Source organism: Pipistrellus hanaki (assembly GCF_964339955.1).
Source record: "Pipistrellus hanaki genome assembly, chromosome: 10".
In the NCBI taxonomy this organism is placed as follows: domain Eukaryota; kingdom Metazoa; phylum Chordata; class Mammalia; order Chiroptera; family Vespertilionidae; genus Pipistrellus; species Pipistrellus hanaki.
The window spans coordinates 41,031,480-41,043,871 of record NC_140512.1 but is presented as its reverse complement, the minus strand read 5'-3'; the positions used below and the strand labels follow the sequence as shown (position 1 = coordinate 41,043,871).

At 41.9% G+C, this 12,392-nt stretch overlaps 1 protein-coding gene across 2 annotated transcripts in view; it reads right to left on the bottom strand.

Moving 5' to 3' along the window:
• Nucleotides 1–12,392, bottom strand: part of DNAH11 (dynein axonemal heavy chain 11) — a 197,197-nt gene that overhangs the window by 129,704 nt on the left and 55,101 nt on the right. For both annotated transcript variants that reach the window (XM_084896194.1, XM_084896193.1), the window contains exons 29-32: nucleotides 7,083–7,214; nucleotides 5,079–5,239; nucleotides 3,733–3,889; nucleotides 3,482–3,627 (exon numbers count right to left, since the gene is read on the bottom strand). In XM_084896194.1, the coding sequence (XP_084752320.1) occupies nucleotides 3,482–3,627; nucleotides 3,733–3,889; nucleotides 5,079–5,239; nucleotides 7,083–7,214 (596 nt within the window). The remainder of the gene's footprint in view (nucleotides 1–3,481; nucleotides 3,628–3,732; nucleotides 3,890–5,078; nucleotides 5,240–7,082; nucleotides 7,215–12,392) is intronic.

Below are 12,392 nucleotides of genomic sequence, written 5' to 3'. Positions count from 1 at the left end.
CATATATGGCTTCAGTTGAATTTTTAGGTTTGCAGACGTAGTACAAATGTAAAACACATTTTGTTATTTGATAGTTGGCTATTCAGCTGTTAATCAGTAAAAAAAGTTTTTTGATCTGTTTTGTAGTTTTCGTTTGGCGTTCGTTAAAAAATGGAAAATCAAAAGGAACATTTTCGTCATATTTTGCTTTTTTATTTCCTCAAAGGGAAAAACGCATCGCAAGCTCATAAAAAGTTATGTGCTGTTTATGGTGACGAAGCCTTAAAAGAACGGCAGTGTCAAAATTGGTTTGCCAAATTTCGTTCTGGTGATTTTTCACTCAAAGATGAAAAAACGCTCTGGTCGTCCAGTTGAAGTTGATGACGCCCTAATCAAAGCAATAATCAATTTGGACTGTCACAGTACAACACGTGAGATTGCAGAGAAGCTTCATGTATCACATACATGCATTGAAAATCACTTAAAACAACTTGGCTGTGTTTTAAAACTCGATACATGGGTTCCTCACGAAATTAAAGAATCACAGTTAACGCAACGCATTAGCAGCTGCGATTTGCTAAAGAAACGTAATGAAAATGATCCATTTTTAAAACGACTGATAACTGGCGATGAAAAATGGGTTGTTTACAACAATATCAAGCGGAAAAGATCGTGGAGCAGGCCAGGTGAACCAACTCAAACAACATCAAAAGCTGATATTCATCAAAAGAAGGTTTTGTTATCAGTTTGGTGGGATTACAAAGGAATTATCTACTTTGAACTCTTACCACCCAACCGAACGATCAAGTCTGATGTCTACATTGAACAACTAACGAAATTAAACAATGCAGTTGAAGAAAAGCGGCCCGAATTGACAAATCGAAAAGGTGTTGTATTCCATCATGACAATGCAAGGCCACACACATCTTTGGTCACTCGGCAAAAATTAATGGAGCTTGGTTGGGATGTTTTGCCACATCCACCATATAGTCCTGACCTTGCACCATCTGATTACTTTTTGTTTCGATCTTTACAAAACTCCTTGAATGGTAAAAATTTCAATAATGATGATGATGTCAAATCGTACCTGATTCAGTTTTTTGCTAATAAAAACCAGAAGTTTTTTGAACGTGGGATTATGATGCTGCCTGAAAGATGGCAAAAGGTCATTGATCAAAATGGGCAATACATTACAGAATAAAGTTATTTAGTTCCATGAAAAAATTGTCTTTGATTTTCTTTAAAAAATCCGCAATTACTTAGCTGCCGACCCAATAGAATATCAGATAGTGGACCTAGAAGGCTTCTTGTGGAAAGGGAGGTGGCTAATGGTCAGCATAGGAATAACTACAAGTCATAGGTACAGACCTTGAGAGAGTAGAGCCAGAAAGATGTGGAAGACTCTGAGGGGAAGGCATGATCCCAACTCTTAAATCCTGTGTCAACAGAACTTAGTAAAATACATGAAATCACAAGGAGCCCAGCCATCTCCATATGGGCTAGCATGAAGATGGACAGGTTCAACTCATATGTATACAGACATGGAGACATGGGAGGCTATCAAGAGGATTCGATGCTGTTTCCTGAAATCCTTGCATGGGTCAGGTATATAAGTCTCCTTAAGAAAAGATGGCTCCCAATGACATCTGGGTTACATCCTCCTATCTAATAAAAGAGTAATATGCAAATTGACTGTTACTCCAACACGCAAGATGGCCACCCCATGTGATCAAAGATGGCTGCCCCCATGTGGACTCAAGATGGCCACCACAAGATGGCCGCCAGCAAGGGAGGGTCATTGTGGGCAATCAGGCCAGCAGGGGAGGGCAGTTGGGTGGGATCAAGCCTGCAAGGAAGGGCAGTTGGATGGGACCAAGCCTGCAGGGGAGAGCAGTTGGGGGCAATCGGGCTGGCAGGGGAGCAGTCAGGCATTGATCAGGCTTGCAGGGGAGCAAGCAAACAGTTGGGAGCCAGCAGTCCTGGACTGTGAGAGAAATGTCCAACTGCCCATTTAGACCCAATCCTACCGGAAGCATATATAGATGCAGTTGGATATCCCTCAAGGAGTCTCAGATTGGAGAGGGTGCTGGCTGGGCTAAGGGACACCCCAACCTCTGGGCACAAATTTCGTGCACTGGGCCTCTAGTCAAATAATAAGATTTTAAATAAAAGTTCAATCAATTTATCAGGGAATAAAAGAGGCAAGAACCTAACTTCTCTAACATGGCATTAGAGTAGGGGCCAGTAAGGCACAGGAATATGGTATCTCAGGGCCACATGGTGGAGGGACTGGGAGGTGTTCTAGAAGGTGGAAATAAGCAGCTGTAATTATGATAATAACTGGAAACTTCACATTAGGTTCAGAGGTTTAAGGGGCTAAATCATCTTTCCCTGATGGGGAGATTGAAATGTTCCTAGTTGAGCAAAATACCCTATAAAATAGGGGGTGAATGAGCAGGCCAAATAAGTGAGATTTACATTATTAACTGTATACCAAAAATGTTACAACAAAAACCACAACTGTGTACTATAATTATTTCTCAAATTAAACCATCAAATCAACTCCTGTTGTTTTTTATCTTTTGGGATGTGGCATCGTGCTGGGAAGTGGTTAGGTTCAGGATATATTTGGAAAGTTTTTGGCAGAGTCACTGGAAGAAAATGAGGCTCTAATCTACTGAGCTGGGGCAACTAACAAAGCAGGTGTTGGTGGAAAGAGCAGAATTTCTACTTCGAATATATTAAAGATGAGAGGACTATAAGACATCAAATGGAGTCTTGAGATGCCCATACAGGCACTGCCTATGTAAGTCTAGATGTCGAAGACACAAGGTGTGGGCAGCTGGTAGCCAGCAGCATACAAGGTGGTATTGAAGGGTCATGTGACTGGGTGAAATTACTAAGAGAAGAAGCATATATAGAGAGAGAAGTCCAAAGACTGGGGCCAGTGGCACTCTGAATTAAAAGGTCATGAAATAACAGTATTAAAAAGTGGCTAACACTGATACTTACGCCAAGTAAGCATTTATCCAAATACTTTATATTTCATCACCACAGTAATCTACCAGGTAACTACTATACTTTCTTCCATTTTATCAATGAGAAGTAACAGCCCTGAGTGTGGGAAGACTGGTAACCTGAAACTCACGTGAAGGAAGTGTGTCCCCTTAAGGAAGGGACCGAGGAGGTTACTGCTCAGAGGACAAGTAAGAGCAGGATTGAGAACTGATCCCCGGATGTAGCATTCCAGAGCGTGTTTACTTTTTAAGTGATTAAAATAATCTACCTTTGCTGTATTCAATGCTTTAAAACAACTAGTTAAAATATGGGAGGTTATTCCAAATAATTATTCAAAAGTAACTAGTCTCTCTCGTTTGCTCCATTTCACGAAACAGGGAGAGGCAACAAAGTCTGTGAAGGTGAAGTTAGTTCACTGCATCCATCACTGCACGTTTACTGCATTACTACATGCGACAACAGAACAAAAACCCTGTGCCCTCACCTCTCTCTCCTGTGTCTAATGGCATCGTGTATCATTTTCACTTGTACAGCCACCACGGACAGAACTTCCACAGAAATCCGGTTGAACTCATCGAAGCAGCCCCAAGCTCCCGTCTGCACCAATCCCTTGTAGATATTTCCTATGGACTAAAACGATGGAGCGGAGCATGAAGAGTTCGACAGAGGGGACACTGGAGCTATTTTTTTGAATCAGGAACAATGTTAGAACACATCATCGCACCACTAACTTACTTTGTAGTCCATTTGCTCTGAGCAGTTGAACACATAAACCATCATGCCAAGGGCACGTCCAAGGTCTTTGGTGGTTTCGGTTTTCCCTGTGCCCGCGGGGCCAGCTGGAGCCCCACTCATGGTTAGGCGAAGTGACTGAGTGAGAGTAATGTAACACCTTTAAGCAACAGAAAACACATATTACAGTCTAGCAGGGGATTTCTACAAAACATTGAGGGCAATCCAATTTGCTTTAGAGTTGAAGAAGTCAATATCTAAAATGGGGTAATAGCACACAATATTGATATGCCTTTGATTTGTTTGTGGTGATAATATGAGCCAGGATAATATTTCATATTCAATTTTTTTTAGGTTGGTTGTTGAACGATAATAGAGAAAAATGTGTTGCTTTATCTGTTTTTTTTTTTTGTCTCATTTCCTAAGAGCTATGTACTTGAATGCAAATAACACCTGATTTGTAATGCTACAGACTTTCTGATATCTCTAGGTAAAAATACTATTATGATAATATGGCAGATAAAGTCTGAAACTATTGTTTATAAAACAAATAATAGAAATATTGAATGACTGATGAATTAAACATTGACTTCATTAAACTACTACTTCAGGAATACACAGGGATGTATAAATATATATAAATACACAGTCTGCAAATAACATACCTTCTTCAAAGTATAAAGAAATATATACAAAGACGAATTATTATATTAAAATGTATTTCAGGAATTCAGTTTAAATATGTTGCTATACACATTTAGATTATAATACTTTTTTGCAGGAAAGATTCAGCAGTTCTTAGACTGAGAAAACTTATGCAAAGGCAGAATTTCCTATTTGTAAAAGAAGAAAAACTTCACAAATAGCAAGTGCCTTCCATGGGTTTTCAGGAGATTTAGGAATTATTTTTGTCTTAGTACAGACAGCAGATCTAGTGGAAAGACATATACTAGGGGGTCAGAAGACCAGAGACTAGTGTCTACATTGCCAATAAGCAGATAATCTTAACTAAGTTTTTTTTTTTTTTTATATCAACACGCCTCCCCCTTTTCTCCTCCGTAAAATGAGGTTTATTGTTGGAAGAAAGTAAGAAAGCCAAAGGTAAATGCCTTGAAAGATTCAAAGTACTATGCAAACAGAAAAAATTACTTATGAAAACGTGCTTCTAACTAAAGTCAACCTTCACTATGTTACTTAACTCATTCGTTTACACTCTGACTTCCTATTGTTTCCCAATCTGTTCAGTATTTTCTCTCAGTCCTTCCTTTTCAGTCTCACACATTGTCACCCAGGCTGGGGGACTTTTATGGCTTGTTTTTCCCCTCCATCCAGCTCAAACGTATTGTTACCTGTCGGTCAGAGGGGTGATCACTAGTCGAGGGCTGTTTCCTAAATATTCATAGAAGTACTGGAACTGGGCATCGCAAATATGAACAACACAGTGCTTCCGGGAGTCCTCCCACTGGTGACGGAGTTGAGACAGCCACACAAAAGCTTGGGGACTGACAACCTAAAAACATACGTGGTCATTCCACGTAAGACACAGATAGCTTTGAGGCATCAAGCTTAGTGTATTAGTCTAGTCAACCCTATTGATTCCATTTTATTTCTAAAAACCTCACAAAAGGGAGATCTCTCTCATGCTACTGCAAACTGCAATTGCATGCAGATGGCTGAATACTTAATAAGAATTATGTAATTGAAATTGTCATTTTGAGAAAGCTTTAAAACAATATCAATTTTTTTTTCCAAGCAATGCTTTTTCCCCTTCTTATGACTCACCCAGGACATTTGGTGACTTTTGTAACTTTATTCTAAAAACAGATGAAAAAATGCAGTCTCTACTAAAACGACACATCATCCATAATTTCCAAAAAGTCGAAGGTAAATTATACTTTCAACAGTCCGTTCTAAAACCAGTTTGTTTTAATACAAAGGATTCCCACTTCATTTTTATTAAGTTACCTAACAGTATATTTTTTCATTGCTATTATTTACTATTTTACTCAATCTATCCTTTCTTCTTCCAGTGTGAAAATATCATTCCAGTCTCCTTCAAAATACATGTGACCCTAGGATCTTTTTGGAATCGCTTTATGTTACCAAAATTGTCTGATATCTACATAAGTCTCAACATTGTCCCCTTATGTGTATTAGATAATCAGAAATTAGGCAGTCTGTATCTCTTTTCATACAAAATAATGGACATACTTTAAATCATAATTTATCCTCTGCAAGCAAATCACCACTGATAAAACATAATAAAATATGTAAGAAGGTGCAAAGTCATATTCAAAGTGCAGTTAACAATGTTCGTTATCAAATGAGAATACACAGTAAGTGGTGTTTTGCAAGGATCAGTTTCAGATTAGCAATTAGAGAACATTATTTGCTAATGGTCCGGAGCCTGGATCAAGAAGTATTTTCAAGTTTATGGCTCATACCAAAGAAGCATTTTTTGCACTTTGTGGAAAAAACGAAAATTTACTTTTATTTTCCTAACTTGAGAAAGAGCTAGAAAAACCACAGAAACCGTTTTACTATGCATGCATTCCAGCTGTGAAAGGAACTGTCCTGAGCACTACCACCCCTCCCCCAAAACAAAAGGGATTTGGAGGAAGCAGGTGATGGGCGTGGTGTGCCAATGCTGTTCAGTAGACAAGCATACCTGACATTTATAACATACTTTGGAAAAGAGGTGAGAAAATTATTTCACATTAAAAAGTGCCAATATCCAAGAGACACGCATATTTTTTAGAGATAAGCAGGTGATCTACTCTCAAGGGTTTAGAAAATAACTGCTTTAAAGAAAGTCACTAAGTCTTGAAAGGAAAAGACAAGATGTGACCAACATTTCTCTTTCTTCAAAAGGAAAATCATTAAAAGCACGCAGAAACAGTTTCAATGCCACAAACTGTTTTGCTATTGGCTGGGTAAGCCCCCGGGGGGACCACCACCGGCCATCGGACTGGGGTGACTGGGTGCAGAGAAGCCGGAGACAGAGGCCAACGTGGTGACTTCTCAGGCTTCCCCATCCTGGGTTAATCTTTTGGATGATCTGGATCAGAGGCTCCCGACTTGCCAAAATCCTTCAGGGATATCACTTGGGATAACCTCTCCTGAGGGTAATATATTGGCTAACTCAAATCAAACTTACCCCATGTAAGTACAACTAGCTTCTCAGGACTACTTAAAGTACACAAACAAAACAAAACAAAAAAAACAAAAAACAAAAAAGGGAGGAGGAGGAGGAGGAGAAAAGAAACTACAACTACTTTCTTAGGAGTACTCTTGAAATAAACACCACTTTAGGAAAAGCCTAAGAATACATGAAATCTCTAGGAACAACTTGCCTTCTGAGAAATGAGCTTTGCCACCACATCCCTGGCGTGGACGTCGATGGTGCAAATTGTCATAACCTTCTGCCTGTCTCCAGGGAGCAGCTCTCCCAGCAGAAGTGCGATCAGTGCATTCAACTGAGAAACCTAGAAGGGGATTTTTCAAAAAGAAGGTAAGGGTCACAAACACAGAACCTAACAGCCCAATAGTCTTATTTGTAGAGCCCGTTCATTTACAAAACATATCAAGTGTTCTCTCAGCTGACCCTCAAACACCGGGGAGCGGGGGAGGGGGGGAGATAGGAGATGGAGGGAGAGACATTATTAAGTTAATTTAAACAATATGAATATTATTGCCTCCTCCGAGCTGAGACTGTGGACAAAGCAAGAGGCAGGAGCGAGGTCTCCCGGCTGCACTGCATGCACTTCACTCCAGGGATGATGTCATGCAGCCCCAACAGCTGGATCGAAAGGACTACAAATTCTCCAAGGCCAGTGTGAGGTGAAGTTTATGAAAGTACAGGAAGAGGCACATACCAAGTGTTTTGTTGTTTGTTTTGGTCTGGGGGTAGGGGGAGTCCTTGGGTAGGAGATAGTGATGACTACTAAGAAAACATTTGAAATGTAGGGCTTAATTCTTCTTATTTGCATCCCTATTCTTGTTTAGGACCGTCGATTTCTCAGATCAGTATGTTTCAAACTGGTCTCTTTACAGAATGGAATGGAATGACATGGAAGAGAAAACGTGGTATTACAGTAGTAAGAATAACATAGTTTTCTGACACTTCACTTTCAGACTTCTGAGTGTGTGTGTGTGTGTGTGTGTGTGTGTGTGTGTGTATGCATAAACTTGGTCTGATGTGAAATATTTTTTATTAAATTGTGGTCAGACAGGTTTGAAAGATACTTTTATAGATGTGCTCATTGTGTTAGCAAACTTATTTACACACAACAGTATTGTCTAACTCAAAGTTTATTAGAAAAAAAAAGAGTCTGTTTTATTCCTGGGTAGCATAGTGTGAAACAGTACTGTCTCCTTTCTTCTTCTGCTCCGTCAAGGACAGTCCATTACAAACTGTTAGCTCCTGGGAGAGCTGGTAACGGGCGAGTGTGACCTATCACGGAGGCTCTAAGCCCTCCTGGCCTACTGTCAAACACGTTCCCCATGGCTATTATCACATCCCGGAAAACACCCATCACCCTGCGACCGCTGTGCAGCTGAACTGGAGAAGACTACGTCACACTAGACAGAAGGGAGAGAGCAGACAGGGAGACCAAAACCACAACACACTCCATTTACATTAAACGAGAATGTGTATGTGCCTGGTGCTGACTGAGCATGCAGCCTGTATTATCTCTTTCAAATCTTCACAGCAATCTACGAGCATCCTAATTCTGCAGGTGAGGCAACTGAGTCACAGACTCGGTAACCACACTCACCACTCAGAGGAGGAGGAACCCAAACCTGGACAGTCTGACTTCGGAGCCTGTGTTCTCACAGGCCCCATCACAGAGATGCCCCCCTCCCCAGCACCTTCAAGCTGGGAGATGGGCTGTGCGAGCAGCATTCCGGGGAGACAGGATCTCAAACACCACGGGAAGATGGTTCAAGGAATAAAACAATAGGCACTTCAGGTATTCAGAATATGCAACAGCCTATACAGATTCATCTGCTTTCAGTATCTCACATCTATAAAAAGTAGTTCTGTTGTAACAAAAACAAAGGTGATCATTATTCCATGTTTGCCATGTTCAGTGTTCATCATTTCCCTAGGTTTCAGGGTCCATGAAGATAAGGTCTGTCTTGCTCATTGCTTTGTCCCCAGAGCCACCGATGAGCTGGCTATCAAATAGTAGGTGCTCAATGAGTGTTTCCCGAGACACATGGATGAATGCACCAGGCACATGTAAGTCCCTCAAGGAAATTTACACAGATGCTGGTTAGCAAAGAGGTGTTTGGCTTTGGATATTTTCTCATCTGGATCCAGATATCCAGTCTTTTAAGTCTCAAATCTTAAGTCAGGACCAGTATTTGGTTAAAAAGAGTTGGTTACAACAGTAACATTTTATACCTTGTAAGGTCATTTATAAACGCTAGTGCTTTCACATGGATTGTCTTGTCCAAGCCTCTCTACAACATATGATTTCTCCATTACTGATTCACTTTGTTTTTCCCCAGAAGTTTAGTCAAGTGAAAGATGATTAAAAATACAGCTCATCAACATTATCTGCACAGAGTCATACGTGGAAATCTCATATTGTCTTTCAGGATGACAGCTACTCCAATGATGCTCTTTTGTAATAAAATTCTGTACCCACAAAAATAAATAATTATAAAATGCCTGGATTATTTGGGCTGCAATTACTATATGATCACACTATACCTGCATGCACATTTATGACCTGTGACACATAATCTATCTATCTATCTATCTATCTATCTATCTATCTATCTATCTATCTTCTTGCCCTTAATTAAAGCAGTGCCACGTGATTTTCTAGCGGATCAAAGAAGTTAGCCTTAATTCAAATACCCAATAAGCTCCCTGAAACCCCTGTGGCTGTTTTCCTGGTACACCTTGGCCTTTAGCTTACTCATGAGCACAACGCCTTCCCGGACCTCCCACCACTCTCTGCCTATCTCATACCCACCCAATGGTACTGACCTTCTCTTTGTTCCTCCATCATGGCTGCCCAAGGCCACAGAGACTGTTTCATTTGCCTGGAGTCCTTTTCACTCTGATCTTTGTACAGTTGGCTTCCTCTCCTCACTTAAGCCTTAGCTCAGATTTGCCTCCTTCAATGGGCCTTCCCTGGCCATCCTATTTACATGACTCCCTATGGATTGATTCCAAAGGTTTCCATTGTGTTTCTTCATGGTACTTATTGTGTGCTCTCTTTCACGTATTTGTTTCTCTGTTTACTGTTTCTCTCCTCCACTTGACGATAAGCTCAAAGGGGCCTTATTCAGTACTACATTCCCGGACCCAACACAGTGCCCAGCATAAAGCATGTGCTCATCATATGGATGAAGGAAGAAATGAATGGATGACAGCTACAGTATATGCCAGCACAACATTTCCTCCTTTTGTCCAATCACTCATACAAGACAAATGTGGTTACTGTTTCCAGAGCTTAGAGGCCGATGAAGAATGCAGACAAAATAACTGCAATTGTTTTTGCTGGAGCAAGATCAAAGCACTATGAGCACACACAGAAACAGGGCCTTGCCTGGTCCAGGGCTGGGAAAGGCATTTTGAAGGAAAGGGTATGTATTGCTAAGACCTAGAGAATGCGTATCATTTAAGTTATAGAGAACGTAGGGCCGGCCACCCACAGAAAGCAGCCTGAGGGAAGGTCCGGGATATAACAGGGGACCTTGTCTGGGAGCTGGGAGATGTCTAGAATGGTGACAGAGGAAGGGAGACAGGGACCAGGTGCACAGGTTCTGGCGGGAAGCCAGGGCCCACACTGGCAGGGCTCGGCCCGCTTCGTGAAGAGGCTGATGAGATGTGGCTGAAGGTTTGGGGGCAGTGGAGTGATCATTAGATTTGTGTTTTCAAAAGGTATCTTCGCCTGCCGCACGAAGAGCTGGAAGAAAAGAAGACGGGAAATGGAGACCAGAGAGGAGGATGCTCCCATTCTCCAGGTGCGGAGTGGCTCGGCCTGGGATACCGACAAAGCAGAGCGGGGAAGAGTGAGAATAAAACTATTCAGCGTGACTGAAGAGAGCTAGTGGCTGATTAGGAATTGGCTGGAAGAAGAATCAAAGGGCATTCTAGTGTGAGAAGCCTGCGGAGAGTGGTGGTATGCTTTTCCGAATGTGGGAACATCAGAGAAGCAGAAAGAACAGTTCCTGTGCAGCTGCGGACTCGCTGGAATTTCACCAGCGTCGGGCATGGCAGGCTTCCCAGTCTGGGCCACCCAGGCCACTGTGGCATGCAGCTAGGAGGGGCCCCTCTGTGCAAGTATTAACTCTCACTCAGCAACTCCGTGTGACGGCTGAGTGCGTTGGGGGGCAGCTCCCAAAGCCCTCAATCCCTTCCCCGCTGGACAGAACACAAAAATGACGTTCTTCTTGTTTCAGAACAATAGGCACAAGGACCTCTAATCCCAATGTTTCCGGGTCAGCAAAATCAGGAACAACCGACTTTTAGTTCCACCAGCTGGAATGAAGGGAACTGCGAGAGAGACCAGGCTCCTTCCCTGTCCCTCCACCAGGGCATGTGCTGTGGAACCCCACTGGCTGCCTCCCTTCCCCCTGGTCGTGTCCCCCTTCTCAGTCAGTCCTATTGCTAAACCCCAGCACAAAACTGAGCAATGGCTGTCAGAGACTGTGAGCGCCATCACCTCAGCCCTGACACTAATGGAAAGGACTGGAGTGCTTCCCCATTAAGCATGATTTGCTCTGCAGGTTTCCAAAAGACATTCTTCATGTTCACGAGTTTCTTTCAAACGCTTATATTAGGAAAGGAAAAATGTGTAACATCAGTCATCTAAGCTCCCACCTTAAGAAATTTGAAAAAGAGGAGCAGATTCAATGCTAAGTAATCGAGATAAAAGCAGAAATCAGCAAAATATAAAACAATGGAAAAAGTCAAAGATTAGTTCTTAGAAAATACAAATAAGATTGGTAAACACCTAGGAGTACAATTAAGAACAAGAGGGAAGGTAGGGGAGGGTGGGAGGAAGGGGAAGAGATCAACCAAAGGACTTGTGTGCATGCATATAAGCCTAACCAAGTGGTCACAGACAACAGGGAGGTGGGGGCATGCGTGGGGAGGGGTTTGGGATGGGAACGGGGGATGAGGACAAATATGTGATACCTTAATCAATAAAGAAATTTTTTTTAAAAGAATAAAACAAAAACAAGAGGAAACACAAATCAACACCGCCAGGAATAAGGGGAGGACAGGATGCCAGACCTTTCAGTTTACCAAGGACAAAGTCAAGATACCCACGTCAACTGAGTTCAAAACTGAGGTCAGAGGTGGACAAACGTCCTCTGTAAAGAGCCAGACAGTAAATGCTTCCGACCGTGCAGGCGGCATGGGCTCTGGCATGACTCCGCGTGGCCTATGTTATGTGAAGTAGCATGAGAGCAGCCAAAGACATAGGCCATGGCCAGAGTTGGCCTGTGGGCTGTAATTTGCCAGCCACTGAGTTAGATGAAATGGATCAGTACCTTGAATACAAATTTCCAAAATTGACACAAAGGAGGAAAAAGGCACAAAAAAAGCTTCAGAGAAGTATATATGTAAAATAAACCAATTTCTAAGCCTAAAATGTCCCTCACAGAAAACTCCAGGCCCAGATGGCAACACC